Source organism: Festucalex cinctus, chromosome 3 (assembly GCF_051991245.1).
Source record: "Festucalex cinctus isolate MCC-2025b chromosome 3, RoL_Fcin_1.0, whole genome shotgun sequence".
Classification (NCBI taxonomy): domain Eukaryota; kingdom Metazoa; phylum Chordata; class Actinopteri; order Syngnathiformes; family Syngnathidae; genus Festucalex; species Festucalex cinctus.
Window position 1 is genome coordinate 22,141,664 of NC_135413.1, and position 16,697 is coordinate 22,158,360.

The following is a 16,697-nucleotide window of genomic DNA, read 5'->3' on the forward strand; positions in this document are numbered from 1 at the left end:
GGTGATGAATTGGAAGATAAAAGTTGAATTACATTGACTTCCATACAGTTTTGCTTGAAATTTTACATACCCTTGGCCTTAAGAGTATGTAAACTTATGAGCGCGTTGTATGATGAGAAAAAAAGCTCCGTATTATAGCCCATAAAATCCAAAATACTGTGGCCATTGTTTTGATATTTTCAGGGTTGAAGTTGACATGAATAGAGAAAGCTCATCAGGTGCGTCACGGGAAAACTGTCACGTTTGGCCCAAAAAGTATTTACTATTACAAAAAATAAATAATAATAATAAATAAAACATACGGTGCGATTGTGAATTGACCTGTAGGTACCAAATGTCTTTAATTACAACTGTATGTTATACTAGTCAAGTAGTCTAAATATTTGAATTTTGAATGGACGTGTGCCTCAAGGAGCCGCCAGGTGTCAGTAGAGCGCTGCAAACCATCTTGAGAAAAATTAGGCAAGAGGGATTGCTCATATTTACACTACAGGTGTATGCTGAGCTTTCCATCCTGCTCGTCATCCCGCTATCATAGGCATCCAGCAGCGATTATGTTCGTGATCCCTGCAGGCTCCACTAGAAAACACAGTTTAATGCTGAGAATATTGAAAATGTGTTTTTCCATGTTGATTTTTTTTTTTTTTTTTTTTGCACCACTGTTTTTGGGGTCAGTGAAAACATCCAACGTGGTTCCTGCACATTTTAGCAGAAGTGATTTTATGGCAGAAGGTGATACATTATTAATCTCCCGCTGTTTGCACCATATTCAACATTACGCTTCAGAGCATTAGTTTCCAGGGGTGCAATTTCGAGGCACCCTGCTGAATAATTACAAGCGAGCACGAGCACCTTCATATAACAACGCACACATACAGTACCACTTATTTGTGCTCTCAGCTATAGTGGGGTTTCATCTCTGAGAGCGTCTTTTCATCTGTCTTTCTGCAGTGTCGCCACACGAGACGAGCCAGGTTAACACAATGAGAGAAACTTGGACAATATCAAATTGAACAGCAGGCCCTAAATCCCTTTTCACGTGACATGACTTAAGATTGCGCTGCCCACTATTATTAACCTCTCTGCTTTCGAGCAAGAAGAGAGGAGAGAAGATGGAGCAAAGGTAGTATACGGCGCAAAAATATAAATGCAACATGTTTTTGCTCCCATTTTTCATGAGCTGAACTCAAACATCTATGCCTTTTTCAATGTACACAAAAGGCCTATTTTCTCTCAAATGTCCACATATCTGTCAAAATCTGTCAGTGAGTGCCTGTCCTTGGCTGAGATAATGTCTCAATGCCCCGATTTTAATGGACTGAACCAACAGACTCCAGATTTAACTGACAGAATATAGTTTCCAGTCCAGTCAAAACGCCCCTCCGTACAGTCGATGTCAAAGTTTGTTAGTTCCAGAATTGACCGCAATTGGCCACAGCACAGACATTGACTGGCACATGTTTCTGGGTTGTGCCGCTGTTTTCACAGATATATAGTAGACCATCCCTGTGGCGGTCTTGTTGGCAGTGATAACTGTCCCATCAAGGTAATGCAAAACATGGACATTAGCTTAGCATTACCGTAGGCATGCATCTCAAAAGGAGCATGTCATATTTATGGAGCGAGTTCTTGTCACATACTGACTCACATAGTACATGTACACATCTCTTGAACATACTATTTCTTCGGCCAGGGTTGCCAGATACTATGTCGCATATTCCCCACAATTATAAACTGTTTACTTCACTGTAAAATCGTAAGATTAGCGAGATAATGACTGATCAGGAACCAAGCGGGAGAAGAATCCGAACAATTGATCGTGATTGATTGATTGTGTGTTATCTTGCATTCGAGGATGGTCTGAAGTCAGACTTTTCCGAGGTCAAACCAGGAACTGTGTACGGGAACCATTGTTGCCAGGTGTACGATAAATATCGTATTTGTACGACAATTTGACCCTCTGTACGATCAATAATCCCCCAAAATGGCAAATGTACGATAATTTGACCATTTTGGATTATTGCAGACAAAACTGAAACTGCCAGAGATTTTTTGCGAACCCTGAAGGTATCTGTTCTCATGTGACATAATACCGGCCAATCGCACTTTGCTGAGCGAGAGACGTCCATGCATTGAGTAGCTGAATGGTAAGTGTCTGTCCCCAGCAGACACTCCCAAACAGGAAATCACGTTAGACTCAAACCACCTATCCAGTAATATATACAGATCAATGACGTTAACCTGCATCTTCCTGCATAAAATTATACAGTGAACTCCTTAACTGTATGGAATGCTTGTGAAATAAGATTAAAACAATAAATGAGGCAAAATTGGAAAAAGATACATTTTCTGGAGGTCAAAATGAGTTTTGAGGTCCAAAAAAAAAAAAAAAAAACAATTTATAACTATCTGCCATTTTGGTTGTTTACTTTTGCTTCGAACGCTTTCAGTTCAGAACTGGGGAAAACCAACTTGGATATATCCGACTTCCGACCATCCTCGAATGCAGCATTTTAATACACCACATGTTAAAAAGCCTCATATTCACTATAACAATAACTTACTTTGTTTTAACACTACAATTGCAGAATCCAGGTTTTAAATCCATCTGTGGTCTGTTGTACCAGCTAGCTAGTGCTAAGCTAACCTGCGTTAGCTCATCTCTCCGGTCCAACCTCCATGTTTGGAAACTCCCTTTGTGCTAGGACAACATTAGATGCCATCAGCCAAGTCTTGACGAAGGTGGTTATACACTGCCTAGATCAGAGGTGTCAAACTCATGTTAGCTCAGGGGCCGTATGGAGGAAAATATATTACCAAGTGGGCCGCATCGGTAAAATAACGGTATATAACTTAAAAACCATTGTTGTCAGTTATACGCAGATTTTCGCTATTTGTGTGCCAGCCCTAAATTACGGAGCTCAACTGTAATCATATTCCAAAAAATAATACAAATGCAAATGGAACGCGGCAACACTGAGTTCTAGACGTGTTAACCTGTTAACCGTGCTACCTGTTTTGCATATATATATATATATATATATATATATATATATATATATATATATATATATATATATATATATATATATATATATATATATATATTGTTCCCAGAATGCATTGCGTGGCGCAGTTAATGATGTTATAAGGACGCTAATCCTTGTCATATCTATTTGTGTTACCAGTAATTGAATTTGTGTCGTATTTAACACATTTGTCATTCATTGAATTTGTGTTGTATTTAACATGTTTGTCGGTCTATGATTAAAATAATAATAATTAATAATAATAATTAAACAAACCGTAACTTTAAGTTGTAAAATAATGACATCCAGGACGATTATCCCATACAAGTTGAATTGCTCATCTGAGGACTGCTTGTGAAATTAGAAATTTTATATATTTTGATTGTGGCTGGCTGATTAATTTGTCTGACATTACATTTTTTTGTTTTGTTTATTTTTTTCTTTTTTTTTTCTTTTTTTTTTTTTCTTTCTTAACTTTACAAAATAATCTTGCGGGCCGGATTAAACCCCTTTGCGGGCCTGATCCGGCCCGTGGGCCTTATGTTTAACACCACTGGCCTAGATGGTCTTTATATATTGCTTAACGTTTCATTATAATGCTCATTAGCTGACTAAACAGTCCCATACACACGCAAACATTCTGTGAGTGTTATTCTCGGAGGACACACTTTACACGACACTCTCACGTGTTATGTCACAGGGGTTGCGATTCGAACATTACCGGCCGGGAGTAAACCACTGGCAACTAATTTGATGTTCACAGTTTATGAATGGATTCAATTTCAATTGCAAATCTTAAACTGAGTAGTCTTACCACTAGTTTAGTCTTTTAAATACTGTAAAACACATTTTTATTTTGTTAAAGTTGCTCTAGTGTAACAGGCTGGTGATGTAAGATTTAAGCAGACGATGCACTCGGTGATTAATTGAGACACAACATCAATTTGAGCAGAGGCCACTATTTGAGGAAATTAGGGAGCGTTAACACATTCACTGCCAGCCCAGCAAAAATGCATTATTAGACGTCTTTTTCCGTCAATGCCAGTCAATGAGTTAAGATGAGATGTAACCAAAATTGACGAATTTTTAAGCAAAATTTGCCTTAAAAAAAGAAAAAAGGAAAAAAGGATGCTGCATTATAATCACAAAATATATTGGCACATTGTGTTTAACACATTCACTGCCAGCCCAGCAAAAATGCATTATTTGACGTCTTTTTCCGTCGATGGCAGTCAATGAGTTAAGGGAGAAAATGAAGGGAAATCACGGGGTGTTGACAGAAATGGGGGAGCGTGAAGAGTGGACAGAAGGGGAGGGTTCTCATGCCTATATAGGTCACTAAATCAATGGGAATCATTTTTTTTTAAGGGGGAGAAGATGGTCCTTTCAATAAAGATAGCAGTGGAGACATCAGTGACAGGCGTCATGCGGATAAAAATGCAGGGAGGGGAGGTTGGGTTCAAATGAGTCTGCAGAGGATTCACATAACAAATGGCCAGAGATTGTCAGTGTAACGGCACAGCAAGTGGCGCAAAACAAAGTATTATCAAATGGAAATCACCGCGGGATGCTGTGCGCAAACGACCTTCCTGTCTCTGTTGACAGAGCGCCGGCTTACTGTTAGTGGAGCCATCGCCACTCATCTAAGCCATTGCGTCCATACAGTGCAACTCCGCTCATATCCTATTGAATTGTAATCTGCAATATCAGAAGGAGAAGCGCAAGATTGAACGCAATATTAGCTCGTAAGGAAGGAGATGCAATATTTACACATGCGCACACAGCCACCGGACACCATTAAAAACGCTCTAATATCATACATTTATCATAAACCTATTTTTAACCCGTGCTAAATGCCAATATAGAGATGCTGGTGAGTGAGGGTTTAACAAATCTTTTTTTGGTTTTAGTCCATCTGTTGTGTAATTTCCCAGAAGGTCTTTTACAGATTGGCCTGTGTGAAGAAGAGGAACAAATGTATGATATATATTTAAACGACTGTCTTTAAATGGCCTTATGACGGTTTTATTGTCGGATTAAATCAGTCATGGTCTTCTTTGCTCACAGTGTGGCCACTTGCATGCGCTAAAATATTAGCAACCATGTCACCTTGTATCAAAGTTGAGGCAAACTATATTGCTGATTACACGTAGAGATCTTTTCATCTGAGGTACAGCCTAATAAAGAGCTCCAAGGTCCATCTGACCACCATCTGTGGGAAGATGGGATATTGATATGCAGCAGTAGGTGGACCAGATGGGTGCCACCTTTCTTTTCCCAATCAGTGTCATTGTGCTGTGTTGCAGGTTTTTCTCACACTTGACCAAATGAAACAATATCTGCTAAAGTGAACGATACACACATACCGATTTTTAACAGCTTAACAGATTTTTAGAATGTGAGAGACAGATTGGTAAAAAACAAAACAAAAAACAGGGTGTTCAAATTGCTCTTCTGTATGGCGTAGTACCAAGACTGAACTGCGGTTGGCAGCATGGTGCCACATGGCAATCAAAATACCGGAAAATACAGAGAAGAATTGTAGAAGAAGAGTTAGAAGCGGCTTAGCAAAAATGCTAGCTTACCTTGCAGGTAAATACATTGAAAATGCTTCAATTTACCAAGATTATTGGTGCACACCACCTAATAAACTGTTGTTAAAAAATGGAATTGTCTTTGCTAAAATGTTTTTCTAGACAGACCTTTATGAAATAGTGAAACCCTAAAACTTCAGTCATTTAATTCTGGCAGAAAGGTTTTAGGCTGCGATAGATTTCCTCTCCATTATGTGAATCACATTGTTAGGCCACCATGTTGGAGGTGGATATTGCGTGGATAAGCTATAGGCTCAAAGCTGAATTTGTTTCTGTATCAGCCTTGTCAGTTGATATCAGCTATGTTATATATTTTCCCACACTCTTTAGATGTGCTGAGGGATAAAAAGTTGACTAAGTTCAGAGAAATGCACATGAAGTTTGTGCCTGTGATAAAAGCAAAAATAAATAAATAAATTGTGTCAAGGTGCCCTTGAGCAAGACTAAATAAATAGAACATACATACTAGATAAACCGATTTATTGGCCGGATCGATTATCTTGTTTGGGTGTGTAATAGAAAGGGCCCTTTGTCTGGCTGGAACACCCAGTCTGCCAAACTCTAAAACTAGACTTGCCCCAGGATGAAAATGAAGATACGCCAGTTTTTATGCTTAGTGCACATGTGCTTGTCTACAGAAATAGGGTATTTGCAGTCATGTTTTTAATCAGAGTGAATCCCTGAGTCCACTCAATTGGCCCCCAACATGAATTTTGTGTGCCCCCCTGACTGAGGTATGACACAACTTAGACCTGCATTTAGCGGGTTTAAAAATTAGACTTTCTGGCACCAAATTGTCAGGTGTGCCAGCGGCGTGTAAAAAAAAATTAGGGATGGACTGATTATTGTTTGAAATTAAAACTAAATAAAATTTTAATACTTCAGATATCCTGAAATAAAAAAAACAAACAACTTTATTTACTGTAGCAAACAATAAGGAGCTATTTACTTTAAGTTTTAAGTTTTTATTTAAATTTTGAAGACATGCTACTGTCTCTGGAAGATCCCTGAACGTTTTGTTAGATTTTTAAAACAAAGATATCTATTAAGATTATTATTATTATTTTTTTTAAAATTCATCAGTTTAAAATATCACTTATCGGCATCCTTAACTACTAATAATAGGTATCAGTATCAGCCCTGAAAAAAACATATCGGTCTATCTCTAAAAAATGCCCTCGGTCCGCCGGAACACCTAGCATGGCGCAACGCAAATAGTCTAGCCCAAACATGCTAAAGGATTCTTGAACCCCAAATCAAGATTTGGAGTGGGAACCTCAGGGAACCACACGATACGATACCGTATGCGATACAAAACTCACGATATGACGATACCACAATTATCGATATATTGGGAGGTAATAAGTCCACATGGTAATCTATGATAAAACTAATCAAGACATAAACTGATGTTTTTTTTTCAATGAGAATATAGTTTCTTTTTGTACCATTCTTCGCCTAAGACTTCGGTAAATTTCCCTGCCACTCTTATGAGGTGCTCCCCCTAGTGGCCCATCAAGTAATTGCTCAATCATTAATGAACAATGGAGGCATTGTAGCGGCTGTATATTAACTCATTCACTCCCAGCCATTTTCATTGAAGCAACCACCTTTGTCCCCATCTGTTTTACTGGACTTTGACTGATTTTGCAAGGCATACAGAATATTGTGTTCTATTTCTATAAAAACATGGAACCTACCAAAAGGAAGGTTAGAGTCTCTTCATTCATCAGGGGAAAAAAGTATATTTGTATCGGTTTCGGTTTTGCAGCAATTAGCATTAGAATATAGCTAAGTTCCATCATTATTCACAAACCTGTTGAAAACGCTGGGGAAAGGGCTTGTTGCAACATGGCCTTGGTTGATCTCTTATACTATGCAGCCACGTGCTGGCCGTTTTTTTGTAATAACTACCATTGTTTTAAGCGACCTGTTCAGGTCAGAGGTTACATCAAAGCCTTCTGTATGCGCTAGCATAAAAAATGTGTGTGTATACATACCATACCGATACCTAAGTTTTTGTTTTTTTCTCAACATGAAAAAAAGCTGCCCTGCCATTGGTTTAGAGCATTCAAGGGCGAATAGGATATCTTAGATCAGCATGCAGTGAACATGTCACATATCAGTGAATGTCGTGCACGACACGACATGCTGCATCCAAAGTCCTATGTTAGCCTTGGAATTAATGGTTTTGGCATGTTACTTGTTAGTAGTCACCGATACCGATACCACTGTTTTCGTCCAATATCGGGGCCTCTGCCGATACCAGTATCGGTATCGGAACAACACTAATTTACACACTCCTAATCAAGATGTGCTTGTTTTTACGTCCAAGCGCACACCCGTGTCTATCAAAAATTGAGCCCAATGTCTTAGTTTTTATTTCGTTTTTTATTTGGCAACCAATCCAATCCAATGCAATAGCAATTTTGCCATGGACCCATGTCATGAAAAAAAATCCACATGCAGTTGTGGAAGAAAAAAATAGCCAATTCTATTTTGTCATGTGAGCCACCAATGCCAGATACTGCTTATTAGGAAGGAGGGAGGGAGTCGGAAGGAGGAGGGAGCGAGTGAGAGTATCCAGCAGCCTGTACCTACACACTCTGACTCTTAGGAGGAGACACACACGGAGAGAGAGAGAGAGGCTGTGCAGGAGCAAAACAATAAAACAGCTCCAACTACACCGGAGGAGGAGTTGAGGAGTACACTGAGACCGCTGCGAGCTCGACATCACCACCTCCACCATCACCACCACCTCCACCATCGCCTGTGCCACCCGCCAACTCCAAGAGCCATGTATCTCAACAGGGAGGAGAACAATAGCAAAGGTAATCTGGGGAGGTGCGTGCGTGCGTGCGCGTGTGACACTTTCAAGGTGTTTCACCAACGACAGGACTCCGAGGAGGGGCGCGTGTGCATCCTCCTCAGCGTCCTTTTGACACCGCGCTGGCGCCACAAAGTGTGTGCGGGGCTCTCATTATGTAATGTAGCAAGTGTGCGTCGTGCCTAACCGTGAGAAGCGTGTGCGGTGTTGACCTGTTGTCGGGGCGCGTATGTGTGATTGCAATGTTTTGCACATGTTTGAGGACAACACTGTGCAAGGTCAAATCCCCCTTCCTCCTCCACCACGCCTCCCTTCATTGGAACCCAAAGTGTGTAAAAAAATAAAAAAAATAAAAATAAATCATGCATCTTGGTTTATTGGGGTAGAGAACAGTGCAGCAGCCATGGGGGTGTAAGGGGGTGTTTGTGTGTGTGGTTAGGAAGGGGAGGGGGGCATATTTGAGTAATCTCCCACGTGTTTCTGAAGCGTGATTTCTCCTCTCATCACACGCCACTAGTGGCCCCTGCTGTTAGAACGCTGCACATAATACTAATTGCAGCCTGGAAAATCTTCAGGTTAGAATAACACCTGCTGCTGCAGAGGAGCCAGAGGGATGAGCATGAGGAAAAGGAGGGTGTTAAAAAAAAATAAAAAAATAAAAAAAAGGAGTGAAAAGGCAGAGTGGGAGGAGCCGTTCCTGTTCATTTCAGTGGACAACAGCAGAGTACAGTAGTGTACGTGCATGCATGTGCAGGCGGTGGAGAATATCGGATGCGAGATGTGGGCACATCTATTTTAGTCGTGCAACTTGGAGGAAGGTTTTTACATGTTATATTTTTGCATGTCTTTATAAAAAAAAAAAGAAAAAAAAAGGATTACTCGACCTCCAAAGAAAAGAGTGATTGCACAATAAATGTATTGACACATAGTGAGCATCAGTATGAAAAAAATATGGCTGGTTGGAAAACGGGCCACATCTAGTTCATCCCAAAATGGGGTTGAAGTCAGGGTCATTTATTTGCATGTTCTTCCACACCACCGTCATGTCACAGTCTTTCTGATTAAGATTCTTGTGGCTCAAGGTCTACCACATTCCCTTATCAATTAAGGCAAGGCAAGGCAAATTAACTCGTTCACTACCAGCCATTTTCACCGAAGCAACACCCTTCGCTCCCAGCTGTTTTACTGGATTTTGACTGATTTTGCAAGGCCCACAGAATATTGTGTTAGATTGCTATAAAAACATGGACCCTACCAAACGAAAGATTATCTCTCTTCTTTCATCAGGGAAAAAAAAGTATATTTCTGTCTGTTTCCATTTTGCAGCAATTATCATTAGAATATAGCTAGGTTTCATCATTATTCACAAATCTGTTTAGAATTGTGGGAAAATCAGCTTGTTTTCAACATGGCCCTGGTTGATCTCTTATACTCTGCTGCCAGCTGCTGGCCGTTTGTGTAATTACTACCATTGCGTCACCCGTTCTCTGCAGTTCAGAGGCTGCATCAAAGCCTTCTGTATGCTGTAGGTTTAAAACAAAAAAAACAAAAACGTATCAATACGTCTTTGGGGGCGTGTGAAAAAATTAAAATAGAACGTATTTATATGTTTTGGGGAGCAAATGAGTGAGGAAGTGTGTCCAAATACTTTAGTTTATACTGTTGAATTTACCACTGTAGACGTAAATCAACATGGTCATAAAAAGCTGCTCTCGTATTGTCATTTGCAACCCATTTTGATTTTACTGGCTGTATTGTGTAACAACCCTGAGCACTTATTTTTGGGAATTGCCAGTTGTTGTGAAATACTGCAAGCAGTGGATTCTATTGGCTTTTTGTTGACTGCATTGAGTACCGTAATTGAAAGTCTCACAACAATGTTGGCACCCAGAGAGATGATCCAAATACCTTCATACAGTATATCCTAATGTCTTAACCCCCACAATAGACAAAATCAATGAAATATGGACCATATTTATATATATATATATATATATATATATATATATATATATATATATATATATATATATATATATATATATATATATATATATATATATATATATATATATATATATGAAAGTTTCATGCATACATTTCATCACTAACCATCAATACAGTATATACATGTGAGATACAGGTGTTGGTTTAGTCCAGTTGAGGTCACCATCTACACATTGTACACCTTAAAATTTATGACCGTAAATGTGTGTATGCCTTTAAAAGGCGGGGTCTATTCTATTGATAGACACAGAAATGAACGTCTGTGGATGTATCATTGGTTATCGAGTTGTGCTAATAATGTACATTTGATTATTTTGTTATTATTTGTTTAACAAAGCGATGTGAAAGAACACATTCCTTGCTCGATCTTTACCACCTGTTATGGATTGCAATTTGTTCTAATTAGCTGTGCTAGGCTATATTCTTTTAGATAATTATGTTTATGGGAGAAGACAGTTGAGTAACTTAAAAAAAAAAAGGCATTGTACAAAGATTAGGTTTGTTGTCAGTGCAAACCTCAGAGTGATGTGTGTTTATGGACCGTTTGGTTTTGAGTCCACCTGAGACACCAATGTGCTAATGACGTGGATGGGGCTTTTTTTTTTTTTTTAAGTTAGAAGAGACTCGATTCTTGATTGACATGCGGCTAATTGACTCCGTTAAAAGGGCGTTCTTGTGCGGCGGGTGTTCCCCTCTCGTCTCCTTAATATTCATTCCGTGTCTCAAGGTGGTGTGCCAGGAGGGGGAGAAAAGTCCACTCAGGATGTATTGATTATGGAGGATTAAGGGGGGCATGGAGTTCAATGAGGTTGATCATATGTGTGATCCTGGGTCATATTCAAAGCAGAAATATAATGGGGTGTGTCAATACAGAAGATACATGTAGGGAGGAGGCGGGATCTTATCATCGCTACAGTCTGATGGCTTAATGGTTTCTTATTTATATCCACCAGGAAACAATCAAGGGCTGTTTAGACTTGGCTGATGTTCAAAATGCACTACGATGTTTGTTTGCCTTAAAGCAACCATATGTAATTGTACTCTTGGAATGATACAGACGCCTGACAGCAATTAGCCTTTAAGATGTGACTATTTGCAACTTAGTTTCATTGATTAAGTTCACTTATGTGCTTACAGATGACTGCTTTAACGGAAAACAGATAAATAAAAGTGTTGTGTCATAAAGCAGCACATTGATTTTTAACATTCCAACCGGTTTTTTGAATGATTTTTAAGACTTGTGACATTACACAGTCTGACAACAGTACCAGCTTGCGGTTTCTTCCTTAGTGGTCGAACACACACATACGGTTTTTCAAGCTTAATTATTGAGCAGGTTTATCAATTAAGATTGTCTGACCCGGTGGTTTCCCGAGCAGATCATGTAGGAAAATACACTCTTAAATACACTCAAAAGTAGTTGCTTGTGAAAAGGTACCCCCGTGTTCATCAATTTGAAGCTGAATTTCTTCATCTTCGTTGTCCCTTTTTATACAACTGCGTTTCTCCGCTTCTTCTATCAAGTGTGAGAAATTATCATGCAGGCGACATCGCTGCCGCCGTCACTATGGACACAATTAGAAGAGCTTTCCCACTTGCAAAAAGTCAGCAGAGTTTCTTTTCCCGTTTGGTTTTCCAGCTCAAGCTCAAGCTCACCAGTGCGATTTATTTTATTTTTTAATATATTTTTCACTGTCATTTCACGATCTCAGATGGAGACTTGGTGCATTGGGAACAAATTGCCGCAGATTTATTAGAGGAGAGGTGTGACACCCTGCCCTTTCTACCTCTTGAATATGACTTATATTTAATTCTGTCAGGGTTCTTGTTGATTTAAGTTGACGCTATTCCCCAGATATGGGCGCAGGTCCAAGCCTCCAGCCAGGGATACTGATCCAAATGACTTATTTTTGGCACGCGGGACCTGCACTAAGACAGCTCCTCAGGTAGAGTGCATTATTTTCAGGAGCTTTTTTGGCAACTAGACATGCTTGTATTCAATCCTCTTGCAACACTTGGATTGTTTTAGAAACATAAAAGTGAATTTATGATTCCAATACATTTTTATTTTCTATTCTTTCTAAAAACCTGTTAGAGGATTTACAGGCTATTCATCAACATATTGATCAAATTCTGGATGGACTTATACCAATGTTGGTGTTTGCTTAGTTTTTCTTGAGATGCATGTAAGCTTACTGTATGTTGTTTGACGAGAGACTAGAAATAATATAACTTGTTTACTGTGTGTACAATGAGTATGGTGTATACCCTGACCAGTGGTGTCTAGCGTGAATGACACAATGTCACATTTTTTGTTATCATTTGGTTTGTACTGTGATTGAGTTAATATTCTCTATTCTGTATAGTCGCTACCCGATTCATAGGCACAAATATATTAGTGCTGGGAACGGGAGTTCGCCCGACTGTACTGATTCACTAGAATCTGATAATTGAGAAAATTAATTCAAAGGATTCGTTCATCATTCAGTTACTGATTCAGGTTCACTCTGTAATATGTTCACTTACAGAAAACTCAACAAGAGTGTGCAAATTAGGCTGTAAACTGTCATCAGTGGTTAACATTATTTTTTTTATACTGCCTTGTGCATTGTGTGTATTTGTATTACTTAACAGTTTGTAAGGTTTAGGTGAGCAAACACCTGATGCTAATGCAATATGCATAATGCTAATTTGCACATTCAATTAGCATAAAATTAGATTCTTTGCTGTAGGGCAAGATTACAGGTAAGCAGAGTAGCTTGTGGTTAAGACACTGCGATAATTAATGCTCCAAAAAAACATACACATTTATTGACCAGTAAGAAGGGCCATTTTTAGAGACAGGCAACCTTTTAGCATCCCATAAGGAGCATCCTTATGAAGGATATAGATTTTCTGCTTGTCAAGGCTGTAACACATTATGAATAAAGCATGAAAGCCGTCAACGCGATAACCACAGATTCATTAGAAGTAAGCATCCTTGCCTCATTGAATTCTTTTATTAATTCTTAATTATTCAGATTCTCCCAAGAGAGTCTAACACCAAGAGTATTGTATTAAGGTCTACTGCCTAAACAAGTGGGCTGAAACAACGAGATGGGGCATTTGGCTTTATTTCCGTGATCAACTATGCGGAAAATTACTAATTGTGTTTTTGTTTTTTTTGTTTTTTTCTCTCCTTATTAATGACTAAAATACAGATCCATACATCTATTTTCTGTAGTGCTTATCCTTTTCCGGATAATGAGGAGCTGGAACCTATCCCAGCTGACTTCTGAACTGGTTGCCACTAATCACAGGGAATATATAAGCGAGAGAGCCATTCACACTCTCATTCACACCATCACGGTGTGGGAATTGAACACACACTGCCTGTAGGGAAGTCAGACAAGTGAATCTTTCCACCATCATAGAGTCCTGGAGTGCAGATTATTATTATTATTATTATTATTATTATTATTATTATTATTATTATTATCATTTTGAGTCACTCCCTTATGTGCTTATCTTATTTACTAATTGCCTGCGATAATCAACCAGTTCAGATTGTACCTCACTGTTTTTTGTTGTTGTTTTTTTTGTATGGAAATCTATAGTTATTCTCTATGAAATTTATTTGTCATGAATATTTTTGGAATGGATATACTGGTGACCAGTTCAGTTTGTACTCTACCTACCATCCAAAGTAGGGCTGCGCGATATTGGAAAAACATGTGATAGGCGATATAGTTGCTGAATATAGCGATATCGATATTATTGCGATGTTTAACATGTACCTAAAGAAATGACATTTTAATGATCTAATGAAAGAATTAAAAATTTTTTTCATGCGGCAAAATAATCAAACTCAATATATTCTTAGCTAATTAATTGTAATTACATCTCGATAATATTCCACTATTGGATGGCAGTGCATATTTTGGTTAAGTACGCTGTGTTCCAACTATGTTTTGCATTTGCATTATTAGGGTTGGAACACCCATGTAACTAGGGGCATGGAAACCAAATAAAAAGAGAAGGTGAGGAGGGGATTTTTACACAGCGTGCTGTAATGAATTGTTTCAGTCAGTTCCTCTCCTCCTCACGAGCTTTGAACGGAGTGTCTTCTCTCCTTTTTGTCATGTTTAATAAAAGTCAAACAGGTAAACCTGACAGTCTGACTGATCAAATTCAGATAAAAGCATAAAATTCCATATCAAACTTATTGCATGTCTTTGCGATATGCATATTGCATAGGCCAATATCGCGATATCGATATTTTTTCGATATATTGTGCAGCCCTAGTCCAAAGAGAGCTGGGATAGGCTCCAGCAATCCTAGTGAGTGGTTCAGAAAATCAATAGATGGATGTGTTTGGATCTACATTATTTCCTGTGGGAAATATTGCTTTTTACGTTTTGGTTTTAGTTTGACTTTCTAGAACACTAATAAAACCGAAATTCCACTGTGTACTGTAAAAACCCATAAACCAGAGCAGGGCAGCATGATGCATATTAGTTTGTAGTTATCTGTTGTGGTCATCAAGTTGTCATCTTGAAATATGCTTGCACGATTCATTGAAGTTAAATGATCAGAAAAGTTATGAATATTACTAAGGCCGTTCTTTCCCTTGTTTCCTCACCTCTTCTTATTTACCTCACACTCTTCCATTTGTGTGCGATTGCCTTATTGATATCAGATGCGCCCTGGAAAATGTCATATTACACAACAGCAGGCTGAAGGGAATTAGATTGAGTTTGCGCATGCCATGTGCAAACACAATCCCTCGAGAGACCTTCCGAGATGTGCGAGGTGCAGGAATTGGCACAGGAATGGCGTAATTGCATGAGCGCATAATAAGCACATCAATTTGACATTTAATAGATCCCTCCGTCACATCAGCTTAAGTTTATTTAGCTTTCAATGAATAGTCAAAATGGTTAATAGGCTCCAATTTATTACACAGATGGATGTGTAGCGTGCTAAGCCATCGGGAAAAACCACAAGAGACGTTTTGGAGTCAGAGGAGTAGGCTACAATGGCGCCATGGTGGCAATTAGACGCTTTTGTTGGAACACCTGCAAAGAAACGCTGATTTGAACTCGCTGCCACTTGCGAGCGCTCGTCATCCTCCAGTGGGAAAGGAAGTTGTATTGCATTCATGTGAAGAGGTACAATTGCATTCGGGATTGTGATAGAACAGGAAGATCGTGCAGAGGCGACTCTAAAATATAGCTAATTTGTATGTGGCCTGCATTTCTATGATTTTCTATGAAATAATGAAAATGGCCCATTACTTGTTTGCTCAGAAAACAGAGAAATAAGACTTGTTGATTAAGTGTTATTTTTTACAACTGACTCTCACTATGCTGACTTGATTGCATCGGAGGAGGAGGAGGCGGGTGGGCTCACTCAGTCTCTCGCTCTCTCTTTACTCCCTTTCTGCCATCTTCTGTCCCTGTGTGTCTTGGGGACGGAGTAGAACAAGGGGAAGAGAAAAAAAAGGGAAGTGCACTGCTTAACATCAGCTGGCCGGGCGAGAGTGACAGAAAGCAAGCGGATGGGAGGCAGACGATGGAGTGGGAGTGAGCACGGAAAGATGGAGTGAGGGAGGGAGAAGCAAAGAACAAGCCCTGGAGTGCTAGCCAGTCAAGGTCACACAGAGGAGAGGAGAGGAGAGGAGGCCTTGTGTGTACATGTCTGCTTGTGTGTGTGCAATCGGAGGCCGACATAGTAAAGAAAGAAGGGATTCATTGTGTCTGTTATTGGGCGGCGGGGTTGAGGGGGCGGGACGGAGAAAGAAGGCAGAGTAAGAGATGAAAAGAGCTTGTAATATGGATGCACGACACTGTCATCATACTTAAGAATCCCTTTCGTCCTGCTGTTTTTTTTTTTTCTTACGACGGGTGCATTTTTGAATATGTAGCTTTGACGTTTGAGCTGTTGTGATGTATACAGTGAGCGATTGCAGCCCCTCGTTCATGTATAGATGTTGTGTAACCATTGCGTCCTGTGCTGGGCATTTTCTCCCCACTCTCCCCATTTGCTGACCTCTGCTGTCACAGTGGACTTCATCAGTTTCTTCATCGTCAATTTCGTCGCTGTATTGCTCTTCAGTTGGTCTGTGGGTTTGTGTCGCATTCCAGGATACTGGGATGTGTGAAATTTGGCGGTACCCATCGTGAATGTAAAAACGGCAGTTTACGTGGTGCATTGAGATACGAGTTTAATTTATTCCTTGAGCACAATCATAACCTAAAA

The 16,697-nt window shown here is 39.4% G+C and overlaps 1 protein-coding gene across 1 annotated transcript in view; it reads left to right on the plus strand.

The window, feature by feature from the left end:
- Positions 1–1,493: 1,493 nt before the first annotated feature.
- The window catches only part of syt7a (synaptotagmin VIIa), a 131,964-nt gene continuing 116,760 nt past the window's right edge, over positions 1,494–16,697 (plus strand). Inside the window, exons 1-2 of the mRNA XM_077516704.1 lie at positions 1,494–1,546; positions 8,241–8,454. Coding sequence (XP_077372830.1) covers positions 8,421–8,454 — 34 coding nt within the window. The 5' untranslated portion in view covers positions 1,494–1,546; positions 8,241–8,420. The remainder of the gene's footprint in view (positions 1,547–8,240; positions 8,455–16,697) is intronic.